General features: G+C 41.9%; 1 protein-coding gene across 4 annotated transcripts; it reads left to right on the top strand.

Moving 5' to 3' along the window:
- The first annotated feature begins 36 nt into the window (after positions 1–36).
- GNPAT (glyceronephosphate O-acyltransferase) lies at positions 37–19,595 on the top strand. Of its 4 annotated transcripts, none has more exons than XM_080998636.1 (16): positions 37–224; positions 4,347–4,538; positions 5,120–5,296; positions 6,624–6,753; positions 8,167–8,294; positions 8,533–8,608; positions 8,805–8,956; positions 9,771–9,901; positions 11,399–11,622; positions 13,436–13,681; positions 14,588–14,667; positions 16,805–16,945; positions 17,761–17,860; positions 17,953–18,046; positions 18,246–18,307; positions 19,027–19,595. In XM_080998636.1, exons 1-16 carry the CDS (start codon positions 174–176, stop codon positions 19,068–19,070), a joined length of 2,028 nt encoding a protein of 675 aa, XP_080854762.1. In that variant the 5' UTR covers positions 37–173; the 3' UTR covers positions 19,071–19,595. The 4 variants fall into 4 exon arrangements, with proteins under 4 accessions (XP_080854762.1, XP_080854763.1, XP_080854761.1 ...); XM_080998637.1 differs by having other exon boundaries at positions 38–224; positions 4,350–4,538; XM_080998635.1 differs by lacking the exon at positions 37–224 and adding an exon at positions 2,957–3,106 and having other exon boundaries at positions 4,350–4,538.
- The last annotated feature ends 399 nt before the right edge of the window (positions 19,596–19,994 follow it).

Raw genomic sequence — 19,994 nt, 5'->3', positions numbered from 1 at the left:
CTCTCTCCTTACTCCCTCCTCCTGAAGTCCGCGCTGGAAGAGCCGCCGGGCGGGGAGGCGAGGAGGACGGGCGCAGGGGCGGGTTCATGGGCTCTGCCGGCCCCCGGAGGAGGGAGCCAGCTGGGAAGGAGAGGGCTTAGCCAGGCAACGGCTGCCGGCAGGAGAAGCTGGCCATGGCGGCTGCAGTCAGTGGCGCCGTCCGGCGAGGGACCCCCATGTACTCGGTAAGTGCCTCCTGTCCCCTCAGCTCCTCCGTGGCTGCTGCTCCGTGGCTAGGGAGGGTGGGGCGGCATTGTGTGCTGGGAAGCCCCATGGGAAAAGGAGAGCGGCCGGGCCCTGCTTCCTCGTCAGGGCTGGGAGGGAGGCGCGGCCGCCCCTCGCTGACCTCTCCGCGTGAGTCTCTTGATCGTGGGCAGAAGGTCCGCGCGATGACAGGCAGGTTGCAGTTCGTCAGGGTGCATGCTCTTTTAGTGCTGGGACACGGGGAAAGGAAGGCGGGGAACTGCACCTGCTGCATTGCTGCCTGCCTGACAGCTGTTCGGGGGCCACCGCTCCACGCCATAAACAGCAGGCAGCTCTCACGTGGAGCCCGCCTGCTCATGTGCCAGACATGCTTACTGGGCTGTCACAACACAGAAGTGCAAGGTCTTTTGTGCATGGGCGCTGATATCCCGAAAGAAAGAATCGTTGTCCGTTTAGACAAGAGATATTAATATGTTGAAGCCTTTTTGGCATGGTCGCTTGAAGATAGGCTCTGTGTGTGGCAGGGCTGTGAGTTTGGTTGCTAGGGTAAATAAGTGTTTTTAACCTGGGAGGAAGCTCCACTGAACTGTCACTTTGGCTGTCGCCCCACCGCCTTCCCTCATCTACTGTAAAGCCTGTAAGCCTCTTTTCCTTCGCCAAGAGCAGGGAATAAACCTGAGCTATGTGGACACAACTGATTTGAGCAATCTCAGGCAGCAGGGATTGCACAGGAATGGGAATCCAGGCTGCTTCTTTGATCACAAGGTGTTTTTTTACTGCGTCAAAGGAAGGTGGACAGTACTGTCTTGAAAGGGAAGTGTGTGCATTTTCTTCCTACAGTCCCTGTCCTGCTGCAGAACATAAACTAGTGCTGCAGGTATTGCTGAATTTTGCGGTAGTATGTTTCAATCAGTTTTGTTACACTTGAACTTGTATGTACTCTTGCAACAGTCCTTCAAATAGCTGGCTTATCAAGATGCTAAAAATTCGCCTTCCCTTGAAATGTAGGAGGAGATACCTGTACAGACCAGTGCTTATAATTGGTAGAAATCCTAACTTGTAATGTAGTACTGCCAACCACATCTCAGAAGCAGTGTTTGAAACTCCCATTGTTCTAGGTGCCTTTTGTGACAGGGAATTTCATTTACGTGAGCAGTTTCTGAGCTCTGGGCGCAGTACTACACCTATGATTTCAGATTAAAACTGCAGAGTGGAAGGAAAGGAGGGCTTTTTTCTGCCTCCCCACTTCCAGCTACTGTATGAAGACTGGAGAAGAGACCCTCTTAAGAATATTGGGGGGGGGGGGGTTGGCAGGGGAAGGACTAGACCATGTGAAAATATTTTAGCTGCAGTTCATTCATTTTCAGCTTTGTATTTTTGTTATAAAAAAGTGCACCTAGACATTCTGTTGTTGCGCCCATAACCTAGGTTTAAGGTGCCATTTAGCTCCTAGCTTTCATATCTGAGTTTCAAACACTGCTCAGAACCAATTGAGAATAGGGAAGGATGCATTCTCATGAGAATAGTTTGTCCGTTTGGTAACAGATAAATCTGTAGTAACCAAAGAAACTTGCACTCCTTACAGCTAGTTCTGTATCTTTGGATTTTTTAATTGCAAACTCCACTTATTTATAATTCCTTGTTCTCAGTGCTCTGTCAAAGAAAATTCCCACAAAAAAGAAGCTGAGTGGGGTGGTATTTGTGACTACTGTCATCCTGGAATAGGGAGCTTAATGTCAAAGGCTTAAACTACAGCAAGCCAGGAAAGTTGTTAATGTAGCACCTCTGTACTGCCTTGCCTTGGTCCTGTCTTTATGTTAATGGCAGTATGGTGGTGCTTTAATGGATCCAGTCATCTAGGCTGGCTTTTCGCAAATCCATTTCTTTCAGATTGCATTGGGATGTGTCACATGTGTTATGCGTACAATTTTATTTATTCCTGCATTGCAGGGGTTTGGACTAGATGACCCAACTCTACAATTCTATGATTCTATGCTGGAGCCTTTTTTCATCGAATAAGCAAATCAGTAGGGATTTTCTATAGCAGTAGCAAGTTTTGCCTCCAGTATGTCTCTTGTGCAGTGTTGTTTTTGTCTGAAACAGGAAGACTGACAGAGCAATCCTATTTAGGTCTACTCAGACTGAGTTCAGTAGGACTTGCTCCCAAGGAAGCTTGTAGAAGATTGCAGTCTTAGTCCTCTGCCACCCCTTCCTAACCATGTGCCCCAAGTGCTAGTGTAAGAATTCCTACAGATGCAGAACAGAGCCATACACCTATGTTGGGTATACTTCAGTTCATCAACACAGACCTGAAGATACTGGGGGCTCAACAGTGTGAGCAGCACTTGTGAGTACGTATGCATCTCATGCTGGGTTGAAGAAGCCACTATTGGATAATGTATATATGGACACATTTGAAGCATCCTTATATAGTCACACCACTGATGCATCTAGCCTGGTACTATCGATTCTGCCTGGTTGTCCAAGGTTTTAGGCAAGGATCTTCTCCCAGCTCTGCTGTCTGGGATCCTCTTAACTGGGAATGCCACTGTTTGCACTTAGGGATCTTCTCTATCCAGTATGTGCACTCTCCCACTGAGCTACTGTGCCTTCCCAAGGGATGCAGGTTAATCTGTAAATCTTCTTTCACTGACACACACAACAATTTGAAATGCACAGTTCTCCTGTTTGTAGAAATCAGTGCATTTGTTTTTTTAGTACACTTGTGGCAGTGAGGTCACTGACAGTTACTGGCTGAATTGGTGTGGACATTCCAACTTGTGAATGTTCCAAACTGCCCATGGGACAATGCTGCCTCAACGCTTTCAGGGTGGAGAAAAGCTCTGAAGAAACTCCACTTAAGGTCAGTAAGGGCTGTATGCTATGGTGGGGAGGGAGACGGACTACCAAATGGACATGGAACAAAACTGATGGACAGATAAAGAGGTACTCAAGAAAACAATTGACAATGGAGATGGAATTGAGGGAGAAAATAGGACAGAGGCAATGCATAACATTGAGGGAGCTAGAAGCCAAAGGATTTGTGTATGCTATTGACAAGAAGGAAGTGGATATGCAAAGGATGATTTGGAGAGCTTGGGGACTGTGGGTAGCACTGGGTTGTTAAGACTATAGTTAGATTCTGATCCTCTTTTAATATTTGTATAAAAGGGGAGTATTGCCAATTGTACCTTCTATTTTCATAGCGGCCTTTGTTACCAGATGACAACCCTTATGGACAATAAAGACCATGTGAAGAACTGAATTTGCCATACTAATTTAAACCAGCCAGCCAGCTCCTTGATTGTAAAACTCAGCTGTTAAGCCTTGTGGCTCATTTGTGTAGGTTGAACTCTAATTAAATAAAAGCAAATATTACAAAATGGTTTCATGATAGCAGAGATACGGGATTTCATGACAGTAAAGTTATTGGATTTCATAACAGCAGAGATAAAGGATTTCATGATAGCAGAGATGTTGCTAATTGTACATTTTACTGTCATGACACCATTTTCTCTGACAAACCTCAGAAAGCTATTTAGGCTGCAGTCCTATACACAGTTATGAGGGAATAAGTCCTATTGACTTTATAAGGACTTAACTGTCAGGACTGGTCGTCGTCCTCTTCAGATCACCACACAAACGCTTCTTGTTCTTTTATAACTTTTTATTGTGTATTAACAACATAATCTTATAAACAGTTCTTAACTATTATTCCTCAGAGTCACTTATTTCAGATACCTTCTGAGCTCTGCTTCTCCGTGACCAGCCACCCTCAAAATGGCGAAGGCGCCTTTCCCTTCGCTTTCCCGCTCTTTTTTCTAACCTCCTGGCTAGAGCTGGCCTGTATCTCCCCTCCTCCGAATCTGAGCTAGAACTTAACCCTTGCCTTTCCTGGGAACAGCCGGTCCCTCCCTGTTGTTCCTCTTGCTCCCTTCTATTAGATTCACTGCTCTCCTTCCCCCCTTGGGGAATGCTTTCTCCCTCTGATAAACTGGAAACTTCTAACTCTTCCCTGACATTAACTTCGGAGTAGATATGCATGAGATTGCTCTGTGCATGGATTAAGTTACTGTCTGATTCTTCATTCATTATGTTCCCAGCAGAAAAACCTCACATCAAAGAAAAAAGATGATTTTGAAGATATCTTGGAAGAGAGGCGGCAATCCAGTGACCTCAGATATGCAATGAAATGCTACACACCTGTTGTTTATAAAGAACTTTCTCCCTGTAAGCCAAGTGCCATTAAAACTATTGTTCTGCAATCTGAACAAGTTCAATATGTCATCAAATACGTGAGTAAAAAATTCTTACTTCAGAAGTTAATGTATTTGTAGGTCTTCTTTGAGCAGCACCCTTGTTTACTGCCAGTTTTTTTTCTACCCATGAGGCTATTGCTTTGATTTTCTCAGGGTATAATCTTGTTTCTTTTCTTTCCCTTATAGTAGAAATTCCTCAAATTGCATAATCATCTATACTGTTTTCTGTGTCTTACTCAGGTGGAGGTGGTCTTTTCAGCTGAGAGAGTTTTATTGGATTGGCCTTTGCATGATTTGTGTAATTCATATGTGTTTTGAAATGGATTGTTTCAGGGATTTATAACTTTATCAACAGGTGGGGCTTTCCCCATAATTGTATTTCCATAAAAGAAAAGGATTACCCTATTTTATTTGTGCTAGTCACACAGCTGATAAATCCTCAAGGCGTAATTTCCTTTGCACCTGCACTTGTAGTTCTTGCTGCAAGAGAGTAAACCTTTTCAACAATTCTTACTTGCCACATACAAAGCAATTATAGGCCACTGTGTGCCAAACAATCTTCAAAATGTCAGAGACATTTGGTTTTTATTCACTACTGCTCTTCATCTTTCACATAGCTATCGAAAGAGACAGGTGAATCACCTGACATCATACAAGAAGAAGCAGCAGAAATTCTGGACGAGATGGCGCATAGCATGCATATGGGAGCTATACGGTTTTTTGCTTTCACACTGAGCAAAATATTTAAATCCCTTTTCAAGAGCATCTGTGTGAATGAAGATGGCATGCAGAAAGTAAGTATGTGTATGAAGGCATATGGAAACAGCTGGAACTCTTGACACCATTACAATCGGAATGAATCTGTGTGGCCATGCTGACTGTAGTAACCACATTATAGTGTGACAGTTTGACATATTGATTGTCCCTGGGGTGGCATTTTCAGAACCCCTGGGTTGTAGCCATAATTCAAGAATTACCATGTTCACAGGGAAATCACCAAGTCCTGTGTAATTAGACCAAAAAGCCTATCTAGGCCAGCTTCCTGTTCTCACAGTGGTCAACCAGATGCCTATGAAAAGCCCACACTAGGGACATGTATGCTGCAATGCTGCCCAGCAGCTGGTGGTGTTCAGAGGCGTACTGCCTCCAACCCTGGAGGTGGCACATAGCTATCAGAGCTAATAGCCACTGGGAGCCTTGTTCTCCTTGGATCCATGATCTTTACCTTAAGATGTATAAAAAACAACTAAGGAAAAGAAATTATTTCTAGAAGCGCCTTTTCCATTTTTTTCCTCGTATCAGCTTTTGATTTGCAACTGTCAACAAGCATGAGTTTGTACGAATTTTCATGCCAATGTTAATGTGGGGTTGGAATCAATGGCCCAATAACTCTACAAGTCAACAGGTTGTTTTTCGAATCTGCGCAGCGAAGTGAGCTCCCGTTGCTCTGTCCTAGCTCCTGCCAACATAGCAGTTCGAAAGCACACCAGCGCAAGTAGATAAATAGATACTGCTGCAGCAGGAAGGTAAACGGCGTTTCCATGAGCTCTGGCACTTGTCACGGTGTTCCGTGCACCAGAAGTGGTTTAGGCGTGCTGGCCACATGATCCGGAAAGCTGTCCGTGGACAAACACCGGCTCCCTTGGCCTGAAAAGCAAGATGAGTGCTGCACCCCATAGTCAAATTTGACTGGACTTAACCGTCATGGGGTCCTTTACCTACTTTTTAAAACTTTTAAATATATAAAAAATGTATTACTGCAGGCCTTTGCATGCATGGTATCTTTTTATGCAACCCCAAGCAATCTGTAGGCGATACTTAGGACAGCAGCCTTACATAGAAGTAATTAGGTGAACCTTGTGTGGGCCAAGCTGATTTCATTCACACAACCACTTCATGCAACCCAGAGTAATTGAAATGCTGATGTAAAACTTCTAAGGTCTGACTTCCTTGCTTCTGTTATGTTTATGTCATCATAAAAGTTGATGCCTTAGTTTATTAATCAATCATCTTCTCTAAGGAAAAATCTGAAATTGTATATTGTGGCCATGTGCTGAAATTAAAGAGAAAGACAACTCAAGATTCCTTCATAGTGATAAATGGCATTTTGTTCTTCGTTAGTTACAACAGGCAATACAAGAGCATCCCGTTGTTCTGCTGCCCAGTCATCGCAGCTACATCGATTTTCTCTTACTATCTTATGTGCTGTACACCTATGACTTGGCTTTGCCTGTCATTGCTGCAGGAATAGGCAAGTATTTCCTTTTAAACAAAAGATTCCTAAAATAGCCAGAATTTTGTAATGCCGCAATCCGGATTGGCCAACGTGAGCTTGGATCAGACTGCTATAAATGTGTGTGTTGGTCCTGTTACTGTGCTTGCAATATCCCCCATGGATTTGTACAGCAAGGAGCAGCGGCGTAGCGTGGGTTGTCAGCACCCGGGGCAAGGCAAGTAATTTGCGCCCCCTAACCCGGGGCAAGGCAAGTAATTTGCGCCCCCTAACCCCTAACCTGCCACCGCTGCCAGCTTCTTCTTGCTGCTGCCTGGTCTGGTCTGGTGTGGTTCTCTCCTGTGCTCAGCGCTGCGCTGGGCGGCCGCTGCACTGTCCCTCACCCAGATAGTCCCTCGCTCTCTCTCCGCACCGCACGCCTGGCACCCACCCCCTCCACAGTGGGCGGCAACCCAGCGGCTCGGATCGGATTCGCACAGCCAGCACTGCAGTGAGAGAGAGTGAGTGAGCCAGGTAGGGGCAGAGAGCTGCGAGTGCGAGCGCCCCCCCACATGTTGCGCCCGGTGCGGCCGGCCCCCCCTGCACCCCCCACGCTACGCCACTGGCAAGGAGGCTGCACAAGGTCAGGCCAAAAATCTGAGAGGGAACTGATGAATGCAGGGATTCCTTGATCCCCCGGTAGGAGGGAGAATAGCCCGTCCCAAGGGAAATCGTAGTGGATTTTGTTCTTGAAAACCTGTGAATGAGATCACCAGTGTGAAGATCACCCTTTCGGATCTTCAAGATAGCTCTCTATTACAAGTAGGAGCATTAATACACTTGAAGCTTAATTATAAGCATTTAAAACATAAGATGCAATTATGCATGTCATTTATCAAAGGCTTGTGTACACTGACACAACCAACAGAAAACCAGGGTAGAATACCAAGGCTTCCATAACACAAACCCCTTACAATAGCAAGCCCATTGAAATCATTGGGTCATAGCCAAAGGAGTGCCAGCAGACCTGCAGTGGTGCAAAGGATGTGTTCTGGCAGAACGTTTCTCTCCTTTGCTCCACCCCACCCCCCATCTTCTCCAAAGCATCTTCTAATCCTCTGCAGCAGATTTTGGGGGACCATAGGGGGCTACAGGCAAAAGAGAAGGGAAAGTTCCATTCCACTAGTGTATGTCCTTTGCGCTAGCAGAACAGGAGCCTTGGATACAGCCTAAGATGTTTATTCTATGACTTAGTTGTATACCACCCTATGAATGCTATATAATTTGCTGCCAAATAATACCCTCTAAATATATTTTTGGAATTTTGTTTCTGATACGCTACCCACATAAGTGGTTGGCCAAATCTGGGTGTGTTTTGCATTCTGCTTTCTGAATGGACTACCACTTTGAAACACCGATTGATTTTGCTACTCTATTCTGTGCCTCTGCTAGATTTCTTGGGAATGAAACTGGTCGGTGAGCTGCTACGAAAATCAGGTGCCTTTTTCATGCGACGTACATTTGGTGGTAACAAACTCTACTGGGCTGTGTTTGCTGAATATGTGAAAACTATGTTAAAGGTAAATAACTGTAATTTTATGTTGAGTTTTAATACTTGCTCAGGTTTACTTTATTTCTTTATTTGTGGTTGATGCCACATTTGGTTATACTTTGTTTGACCCAAGTAGCTGCTATTTAAAACATTAATTTTTTAATTAAAAAAAAAGATACACCACTTCGATAACTTACTTAAAAATGAGTTAATAGATTTCCCTTGTGTTTGCTAATGGTTATGTTTTTGTCTTTTTTGTCCTAAAGAATGGATATGCTCCCGTTGAATTTTATCTTGAGGGGACAAGAAGCCGCACAGCAAAGACTTTGACTCCAAAGTTTGGTATGTTGGTCAGAAAATTGCAGCCTTTGTCGCAGAATTAGACGATTTATGCTCAGAAGTGAGCCATGTGTTCAGCACAAATTGCATGCTATAAACTTATGCGCTTTGTAAACAATCATGATTTAATTTTTACATGAATTTTATGCATTTATTTCATACTACATACTACATACATAACATAATTTTCTTCTTACAGGTCTCCTCAATATTGTGATGGATCCTTTCCTTAAAAGGGAAGTGTTTGACATTTACCTTGTCCCAATCAGTATCAGCTACGAGAGGGTATTGGAAGAATCCCTTTATGCACGCGAACTTTTAGGAGTCCCTAAACCAAAGGAATCTACATCGGTAAGAAAGCAGGTTCAAATTATTGTAGTCCAATGGATGGAATCTTGGGCATTTATTCTGGGTTCATATCTTGCTTGGCCTTAAATTCACTGTGGCCTTGTTTGGTCATAATGCGGCACAATGGTTGACAGTTACAAGAACTGGTCACCACGAGTCTTGGGCTCATTTGTTACTCTCTCCGCCTTTGATGTGGCTACAAGGAGGAATTTGGAAACTTTTGCTTCTGTTTTAAATTAAACTTAGCCGGCCATGACATCCAGACCTGGACAAACGATGGTTAAGTATGGTTTGTTGAAACAAGCTAACTGCAAGCCATATGGTTACATCCATCATTCGTCATAATTGAAGCAAACCCATTTAAATCAATGAGATTGGTTGACTTTAATTTTGGTAAGCCCATTAATTTTAATGGGTCAACTCTGAGTAGATTTTAGTTGGCTGCCACCTATATTTTATGAAGTTGCTTTATTTTAACAAACAATAGTTAAAATCTGGTAACTGTAAAAGAATCAGCAACTTCTGGTGCTCTTTTTGCACCTGTGCTTGTAGGAGGCGGATGCATGCAAACCATGACTTAGGGTTGCATTTAAACATTGCCTGGCTGTCAAGGGCAATTTCCTACCTCAATCACAGTTTCCTTCCTATAGAAGAGAAAAAAATAGTCATGTACCTCAAGGTTGTGAGGATGAATAGGCTAAGAATCCTAAGGTAATCATAAAAATTGCAAACTGATGCTGGAGAAGGTATGATAAAATAATAAATGTAGTATATCTGCATGTATCTTTGCACATGTCTCAAGTTTTATCTTTTGTAGGGACTCTTGAAAGCTAGGAAAATCCTGAGTGAAGATTTTGGAAGCATACACATATTCTTTGGACAGCCTGTATCACTCAGGTCATTGGCAGCTGGGAGAATCGATACCTGTTCATTTAACTTGGTTCCAAGGTATTACAGTGTATGATACATATATATATATATATATATATATATATATATATATATATATATATTTAATGGCTTGTGGGGGAAATTAGCCTGAGTCTGTTTTTCACTGTAAAATTTAAAAGTGCTCATTAGCTGGGTAGTGACGCTACTCCTTTTATCACAATATTTAGTAATAATTTTACTGTATCAGACAAGTCTGTTAGATCATTCATTGGTCCTACCTTCAGCTTTGGTCAGATCTCAATGTTTGAGGGGCATTACAGTGCGAATGCATCATGGGGATACTGATCCCAAAATAAAGCATTCCTGAACTCATTTATTACTTCCTGTAGATGTAAATACTGTTTAATAAGTATACTTCACTTTGTTAATATGAACTTCAAAATATTGTTACTTACGTTTTACAGATGAAAGTAAGCACCCCCAGTTGTTGTTGCTGCTGCTGTTATTATTATTATTCACCCACCATTTGGGACCCCTAGGCACATTTGGAGTTTTGCGAGAGTGGCATATGGGCACTACCCTTTTGAGTTGTTTCTCTTCTTCCAAACCCCAGGTTACTTCCTTTCCAGAGGAAGTGTGCATTTATGTGTGTGTGTGTGTGTGTGTGTGTGTGTGTGTGTGTGCGCATGTGTGTGCATGCACACACACACACGCTCTCTCACACACATGCTCTCACTGTGTTTTTTTCTATGAGGTTCAGGTAAAAGTTGGGTCTAGTTGAATGAATACAGGTCCTCTTGAATAAAAAAAAATCAAATAAAAATGTGTAGACTTCACTATCAAAAACACAGATCCAGTTTTTCCCAGTATCAGGAAAACAAGCCAGAGATACTCAGGAACCTTCATTACTTTTGCATTACAGTGGTACCTCAGGTTAAGTACTTAATTCGTTCCAGAGGTCGTTCTTAACCTGAAACACCACTTTAGCTAATGGAGCCTCCTGCTGCCGCCGTGCCGCCAGAGCACGATTTCTGTTCTCATCCTGAAGCAAAGTTCTTAACCTGAGGTACTATTTCTGGGTTAGCGGAGTCTGTAACCTGAAGCATATGTAACCTGAAGTGTATGTAACCCGAGGTACCACTGTACTTTTGCATAGGATGACAACAACACTGTGGATGCAGTTGTGACCTATGATTTGATAGTGTTTTTGATGAAATCCCTTATAAAATTACGTGGATCCATAAGGATCCATGCCTTGCATCCATGTTTTTGCACCATGACAACACTGAAAAAAAGCACTGGACTTTTAAATTGTATGGTTCAGTCAATGGCAGACAGGTGTGATCAGTGATCTGAAGGTATTGCTTGCCGGTGGGGGCGGGGATTCCATGAAAAAATAAATGCAATTTCACAGGTCCCTCACTCAGTGGCACTCAGAGGTCCTGTGGGATGGATGGAATATCCTTTGCAAAAAGAAATTTCGCAAAAGCAAACTGAATCTATAAGGGGATACAAGACTTTGAATGGCTTTGCTCACTACACTTTTCCTTTTAGGCATATTCCACAAAAGCCATCTGAGGAAATCCAGGAATTTGCCTGTGATGTAGCCTACAAAATGGAACTCCTACAAATAGAAAACATGGTTCTGAGCCCATGGATATTAGTTGCTGCTGTCCTACTCCAGAATTTACCAGCCATAGATTTTCAGCTTCTTGTTGAAAAGACACTTTGGCTAAAAGGTTTAACTCAGACATTTGGAGGATTCCTTGATTGGCCTGGTATGCAATGAACATTGTACACACATTTCGTTTTCTGAGAACAATGTAGCTTGTGTTACTTTTTATGTGTTTGGGAACAGTGGGAGGCTAGAATTTTCCTTTTAGGACTTTAAAATCAGTCTGATTCCTGCACCCCCCTCCAAATACATGAATAATGTTACTACAGCATATGATTACTGTCCTTCCTCATTATAAAAAAGATTTAAAAATTGCAGGAAAGGTTACTTATATTTGTGGTGACCATCTCAATTATAAAAGAGAACAAGACATGCTAGAAAGCAAGGTTTTTAAAAACAAAACAAAACCATCAACACAAAATGCACACACAACAACTATGAGGCAAGGTTAAGCAAGAGCCCTCCCACTAGGGCCCTACCCAATTGTGCTGATTTTGTGTTGTTTGAGCCTTGAGGCTGGGATGGGACGCAATCTAATTGAGTTTTGTATGGCAGACATACAATACCAGTGTCTTGCCATGACTGCTCAAGGAGCCATGTGGTTCAGGGCAGGAGAGATGATGCTACAAGGAAATGCAAATATGAAAAATACCTGAGCTTTGAAGCCAGCATAATTTTGAGCTGGAATACGAGGTTCTTGTAGTTTGCCTGCCTCCATAAGTCATTTATTAATTGGTCGCTATAAATAAGGTTCACAAAGGCTGAAAGTATACAATTGATGCTCTTACCTTGTGGTAACAGGGGTCTTCTCTTTCTCCCACTTTCACATTTCCATCTTTCACCTGATCATAAGTCTGCGGTTCTCTTAATTTTGAAGAAGCTCTGGTTGCTTTTACTACTTTGCAGTGCAGTGGAATATGAAGGGTACTTAACTTTGTGTCGTCTGAAAATAGGATAATTTTCCACTTTCCTGTTCGAGGAAGGCAGATAATAATTGCATGCCTTTTTAAAGTTGCCAGTTTAGAAATCTCTTTGTCCTTACCAGCTTCCACCCTCTTCCAAATTCTGCCTCTACTCAGAATGGTTACCTGCTGGCTCTCTCATCCGCCTGTTTCCCCAACCTTTCTCAAACTTACCAAGTTGTAGGGTGAGGTTGCGGAAGGGGAACAATAGCCAAAGACCACTTCACAGTTGTTCCAGCATTACCAGTGTGAATTCTGAGGACTGCAGTTGTTTGTTCTTCCTAAGTCATTGAACAGAGTCCCCATTGGCAATGGAGGATCCAAAGATTTTCTGAAGCCTTCATGTTAGAGAACTGGAAACTTAGGAAATTTTTTGGCAAGACACTCCAGCTGCTTGTTTTTTCTCCTCCTCTACCTCCCCGTCCCAGCAACTTAGTAAAATTGCGAGTGCGTGGGAAGTAGGGCTAGTGATAGTGGGACCTAGGAAGGTAGGAACATAAGGAACTGTTGTGGCTCAGTGGCAAGGCACTTGCTTTTCATGCAAAAGGTGCCAGGTTCAACCCCTGAAATCTCCAGGTAGGAGTGGGAATGTCACCTGTCTGGAAATGCTGGATAGCTGCTGACATTCACTGTAAGTCATGCTGAGCTCAATGGACCAGTGATCTGGCTCAGCTTCCTATGTTGCTCAGCGGAGGAACTCCCCTAGACCAGCTCTTCTGAGCCTTTGGGAAGAATTGTCAGAAAACGCTTGGGCGACTGCTTCTGAGGATTCTCCAAAAAAAGGCTAAGATAGGCACAGCCTGCTCTGAATGAGACAGGCGCATTTTGCCCATCACTAGCTGAAACAGTTCAGTTTTCCCGCCTCTTTCCTTGGTATTTTTTTTTGAAAAATTCAAAGCTAAAATAAGAGATGGTGTCAGTTTTGGCATTTATTCCCAATTTGTCTTCTCCTAGATAATCTGTGTGCTAACAAAGCGGTGCGATCCAGTCTTGCTCTACACTCCAACATTGTGAGCCTTGTCAACGGGCAAGTGGTTCTCAATGACAAAGATATGGAAGTTGGCGCTACGGAAGAACTTGTCTTTAAGCAAGCGCTCGCCGTCCTCATGTGCGGGTCCTACAGGAACCAGCTGCTCAACGTCTTTGTGCGACCAGCCCTTGTAGCACTCGCGTTGCAAATGACACACTGTTCTAGAAAAGGTAAATTCATTGTCTAATATAGCAAATCTGTAAAGCCACAAATCTGTTCCTATAATGCAGTTATGTCATTTGCTAAACAGGCTTGTGATGAGATTTTTGGAGCTATTCCCTTGTTCCCCAAGCATTTTATGTATGGTTAGACTGAGCAGGTCTGGATGAGCTACAGATTGGGAAAGGGTATAAAGAGCATTTTGTGCATGCTCCTTTTCCTGTGCTCTGGATTAGGGTTTATGTCTTATCCCTCTTTCTTAAAATATAAAAATAGATTGCTCAGATATTTAGCACAATTATAAAGTGCTTTCCTATATTATAAGCTGTACTGGAAGCTGGCAAGTTAATGTACCCAATATACCTATTCACCATGATCTAGTGTTCATCATGCATGCAGACTAGTTAGTGTAAATAAAATGTGAAGCTTATATTAGTTTGCAGTTCATGAAGGTAATGCCCAGTGGCTCTCTGTGGTTATAGCAGCTCCACTTCCCGTGACCTGACTAACTTGGTCATGCTTCAGATCATCCTTAATTTAACAGCTATGACGTGTGCCAGTGAACTGTCATTATCTGGTGAACTAATTCTCCAGTAGCTGTTGATTGAAGGGGATGGTGCATGCCCTGACAACTTCCATTGCATAATTTAGTGTTAAGGTTAACCGCAATCCATCAACAATTCTGGGTTGTGAAATCCCCTGTCATTTCAGTAGACTTTGCGCAGAAGTAGCTTCTGATGATGGCACCTACCATTTCCAAGTGACTCTGCCATTCTTGTGTACATGTTCAGTTTTTATGCCATCGTTTAACATACATTATTATCTTAAAAAATGAGCACCTTGCAGACATCCTCTTTTAATAGTGAAACACTTTGAAAAAAGGGTTTATTCATGGGCAGTTGCATTTTGTTTTCCAGAGGAAGTCTATAGCAATTTTGCTTTCTGGCGTGATGTCTTCTCTGACGAGTTTATATTCTTTCCTGGAATACCCCTGAAGGTAAAGTATTGTGTGCGGTCCTGGTAGCTTAATATCTACAGGAGTTTCTCATGACTTCACTAAATAGTGAAGCCTAATGTGAATAGAGAGAGGGATCTTGAAGCTGTTATGATCTGCTGTTGGTAGTATTTTTGGCTGTAATTTTGAGTGAGTTTTCAATATGCTAGTCCCTCTTTTCCTTGAAGCAACATGGCTAAAACCCACTCCCATCAGTCCCATCTAGCATCACCAGTAGGCCAGGGATGATGCGAGTTGGAGTCTAACATCATTTGGAGGACCACAGGTTCCTCATCCCTGTTCTATTCCTTCTCATAAAATGACATCATCTATAATGTTTTAAGATGTTATGACTTCCTTTGCTGTAAAACCAAAGCTATGTAATGTCATCTTATAGCCTCATTCTAGATGTCACAACCTAATTTTTACACATACACCTGAAAGAGCTTGACAACTAACAGTCTGAAACTTTAACGGTCTGAAACTTAAAATATATTTTTCATGGGTGGCATATACACCTTGTGTGTACACAAACACACACCACATTTATCTTTGCTTCTCTATTACCAGCATTTTATCATTGACCTTGCTGCACTGTTCTGTCCTTCTAAGATATCTGGAGCATGTCAGTTCACTATCCCTACTCACATCCCCTGAGCAAAGATGGGAAACCTGTGGCCCTCTAGGACTGCAACTCCCATCAGCCCTAGCCAGTACAAGAAGTGGGCATGGATGATGAGAGATGTAGTCCAATCTGGAGGATCACAGGTTCCCCATCCCTGCCATACAGATGTGTCTTATTCCTCACTTGGGGTGGTTTTCCCTCTCCCACCCCTTGTTTTGGGCTGCTTTTATCTTTACATTTATGTTCTGTCCCATCATGGTGCGGAGGAAGACCATTCTGGTTGTGCTAGAAGTGCATGCACAATTATTTTCTTCCTTCTTTTTAGTTTTTAACAGGGGAAGTCTGTTCCGCCCAAACTTTCTCTGATCTATCTTCCATGTGCCGTTCTTAATACGGCCATAATTACATACCTAGTCTGTAGTTCAGTTTGCTCTTGTGTAAGCCCAATAATGAATTGTTTGCCCTGCCTCTTGAAAGGTCAGGTCTTCAACTGCACTTCATGCACTCTCGGTACAAAAACTCAGGAATGCTTGGCCATCTAAGAGTACAGAGTGTTCGGTTCTAAGATGTTCAAGGAGCATCTCTTTGAATCTTGATGTAGTGTGCAAAGTGCTCAAACAAGCAGGACTATTTGCAGTTGTTGCGCAATGCAAACTGAGAATTAGCTTCTGCTGCTGGCTGGGAACAGCTGTTCCGCTGGGGCTAACTTGGTGCTAAAAAATCCAGGGGTATAATACAGGCAACGTGGATTGTCTGATTATAATTACTGTTAAGCAGATTGAATTGTTTAAATTAAAGCAATTTGGAGCAAAGATTTAAATGAAATTTCCCATTCTGAAATTCATACATATATATTTAACAAGCATGCATTCTAACTAATTTCTCCAACAGTTAAAGTTTGGTTTGCAATTAGTGTTATTATGTAACCTAGAGGCATAATTCAAAACTTTTGGTTGTGCATCCCATGTGCTGTTGTTTGCAGAATTTTGTCTGCTTACAGACAAGACAGTGACAAAATATGTGGCCTCAGCTTTTGTACGCCAGAGTCCAGTACACAGATATTATTTTCTTCAGATGGCAGGTTGTACAATACATGCATATGCTTGCTCTACTTGAGGGCCTGCAGGAAATTTTATAGGCCCAGTTCCAGAGTGTGTATGCCTTGGCTGTCTTGTCTTGAAAAACTGGTTTTGATTTGTGTAACCAGACTCCACTGTATGCAATTAACTTTATCATGCATCAGATTATTTTTATAGAATAAAACTATATTACTGTTTTGATATCACAAAGGAGTCAGCTGCCATAAAATGTTAAAAACCATCTGTCTTTGCTGTGACCATAGTAACTGAAATACCTTTTCACTGAGATACCATTTAGGTATAATTTGAAAGTTAGAAACAGACTTGAGATACGTTAGACCTATTTACTGGAGAAATACAAGTGTTGAATATCTGTAATTGTCTGCATGGCATTAAACCCACTAAAAAAACATAACCAATTTTGTTTAATCCCCAGGATTTTGAAGAAGGTTGTTTCTTGCTTACAAAATGTGATGCAGTTCAAGTCACGTCCCAGCAAGTTTTCGTTACTGAGAAAGGAAACAATATAATGTCTTTCTTGACAGCAATGTTCAAGCCTTTTGTGGAAGGTTACCAGGTACAAAATCAACAGCAATGTTATTTTCACCAGTCTGTCTTCTATTCCTTTTGTGGGGAGTGACTTATTTATTAATATTTTGATGCTGGGGCCCACAGACAGGGCCTTTGGTAGGATAAAAAGATAAATATATAAAGCAGAAAATGAGAAGGGTCTATGGTGAAAATCTTAACATGTGGGTGTTTATAAAAAGCAAATGGCCTACACGCACCCTAAGCATCCTAAGAAAAAAGGTTAAAACTTGTAGCACAGATTTTACTAGAAGTCAAACAAACACACGTCCTCTCCCACTTAGGTTTGTATCTCTTTATCGAGCTGACATTTAAAATTTAACTGGGTGGTGTTATTTATTAAAGGAAACAAAAATTGAATAAACAAGTTGAAATTGGTATTACCTGCGGAATGAAGCCCTTCTGTACAGCGCTTACAGCTCTGCTCCCCCTGCCCTCGTGTGGGTTCCCATATATTTATTTCACAAGAACTATTGTGGTGTTCTGACAGCATCATCTCCCCCCCCCCCCAAATGCCATATGACAAAATTGCTTTGAAACCCAAAGTGGCTTTCAAAAACAGAGCTATGGCATGAGGAACTTAGCATCCAAAGGGGGGCGGGGGAAGATCCAATCTGGCTGCTCCTTGGAAGTAGCTCTTTAGAAAGCAGATCAACTCTTTAAACTGCTATGAAATATTTTTCAACTCAGAATGTTACATTTTTATTACAAGTTTAGTTTTCCAATGACTATTCATGCAAAAGTGATGATCCTTTTATTAATGTGCTTCTTAACCAAATACATTAATGGGTTTCTCTCCACTAGATAATCTGCAAGTACCTTTTAAAGGAATCGAATGAGACCTTTATGGAGAAGCAGTTTATATTTGGAGTCCGAAGCTTTGCTTCTGAGCTTCTCGAGGCAGGTGTGTGTTTTGTCTTTGGATGATGCAATTCTTTACTTAGCACTTGGGGTAAAAGAACTGAAGCTTTAATTGTTCCCCTTTCTCCTGTTTAGGAAGCACACAGTGTTATGATGTCCTGTCCTCAGACATGCAGAAAAATGCTTTGGCAGCTCTCGTGCGACAAGGCGTTGCATCAAGAACGAAAACGTGAGTACAATTTTCTGAGAAGAAAGTTGGGGTATAAAGTCTCTTACAAATTATACAGAGATTGCACAACTAAGCAGTGCCAGAAATTCAGCAAGGAGGGCTGCCAGTCTAATCTCAGTCAGGAGGGGCTTCTGTAGGCTTGGACTCACAACAGTGAATGTATTAATTATACGGCTCAGTTCTTTCCTTTTCTCCCCAGGAGTGATGGATTCACTTACATTGTAAGGAAAGAAGCTCTAAGTAAAACCGCAGGAATGTTTGGTAAGTGTCTCTGCTAATGGAGAGTACTATGAAATCTGACGGAGATTTTTTGCCAAAGACTTTGCATGTGTCTTCTCCTCTTTTTGTTATTTCCCAAGTCAACAGTAGCTGAACAGTTTGTAAACTTCGTGCAAGAGTAGGAGCTGTTTTTCAAATGTAAAATGTAGCATGCTGAAAACTGGGCCCTTGCAATATTGTCTTGACAGAGTCTCACCTTGTCAAGATCATCTCTGACCAGCAATAGTTCATCAGAAATACAGACAGAGTGAATCATGTATGGTCTCCAAAATGTTAACACTCTCCATAGCAGCATTTACGGCCAAATAGGAGTTTTTTTATTACATTTCAGCTGATTGCCTCCTGGCTTAACATTTTCAGGAGTATATGTCTGATATTCTTTAGTTTACCTTTACATTTTAAAAGTGATGGAAGTAATGATGGCAAAGACTTAGCATTACATCAGTGGATTTAGTATGAGGTGTAGCAGCTGACTGCAAGTAGTTTTTGCTTGAACATGCCCTGCCTGCCCAGTTCAATAATGGAGGCTCCTTTGCTTTTCCCAGTCCAAAACAGAGCTTCCTTCTAAGCTCCGATTCTGAGAGGTAGTTTTGTAACAAGTCTTTTCCCTGCATAACTTTTTGGTTTTTTTAACAGCTTTTGTAAAGGAATGGTAGAGTGTTTCTCTCTCAGAACTAATGCACTCTGTATTCCTGTTACAGAATCTAGGATACCTGTAAGCAAACCGATGGCTGCAAGACTTTAATTTGAGCTGCTTGAGTGGCTTGCCTTATGCACACTAAAACTGTGAACGGCTGGAAGTAAGGCAGATTATGAACAGGATGCTAACTGAAGACTTAGGATACACTTCCCACCTTGAAATGTTACTACTGCTACATAATTGTGGGAGAAAACTCCTGACGTCCAGAATATTTCCATCACCACTCAGAGAACTTTGTCAGCATTGATGATTAACATTCTCTTTTAATAAACGTCACTCCTTCCTTCACCCAATTAGCATTTAACAGAATGACACTGTTAATGTCTGAAATGTTTGCCATAAGGAAATTGTTGCTTTTATATAATTATTTTGTTGTTGTGAAGAAATGTGATTGAACAACTAAGGACATAGCATTAAAAGCAATATTTAAGGAAAAGCATCATTGGCTGTTGTTGTACATAGGAAGAGATTATTTCATTCCTTTCAAGGATGTAATTCTCACAAAATGTCAATGCTGTAACTGTTTTTTCAGGTTTTGCAACTTTTAAGTATTAAAAACTAAGAACGGAATACTTTGCTGCTTTCAACTGTTGCACATTTGATGACTTCAGTGTAATGTGCATTGCGTTGTTTTTCTTCTCTTGCTGTAAGGTTTTATAAAAGCATATTGTCACTTACGCTTTTATTCATGTATGAATGGTATATACATTTATATATATGAGTATGTGCCTGTGTGTTACCAAATATAACAGGGTTTCCTACTGCAGCCTTTGCAACCTGGTGCCTTCCAGATGTTCTGGGCTACAGTTGTGTTGGCTGAGACTACTGGGGGTTGGTGTATGGATGTAACTTCTCCACTGGAAAGCTTAAATAAGGGAAGGACCTGAACTTTGTCTGGTTGTGGGGAGGAGACATGAGTATGCAGTCCTATACATACTAGGTATATTTCATAAATTGGGCAAACTCATT

Source organism: Podarcis pityusensis (genome assembly GCF_964106645.2).
Source record: "Podarcis pityusensis genome assembly, chromosome: 3".
In the NCBI taxonomy this organism is placed as follows: Eukaryota; Metazoa; Chordata; class Lepidosauria; order Squamata; family Lacertidae; genus Podarcis; species Podarcis pityusensis.
The sequence above is the reverse complement of the archived record's forward strand: the minus strand, read 5'-3'. Positions and strand labels throughout refer to the sequence as shown.

Excerpts from the sequence above, each read along its gene's own strand:
- GNPAT (XM_080998634.1), top strand. The coding sequence starts at position 3,044 with ATGGGACAATGCTGCCTCAACGCTTTCAGGGTGGAGAAAAGCTCTGAA. Across the intron at positions 16,946-17,760 it reads CTTTTGTGGAAGGTTACCAG|ATAATCTGCAAGTACCTTTT; the intron begins GTACAAAATCAA and ends TCTCTCCACTAG. Across the intron at positions 17,861-17,952 it reads TTCTGAGCTTCTCGAGGCAG|GAAGCACACAGTGTTATGAT; the intron begins GTGTGTGTTTTG and ends TCTCCTGTTTAG.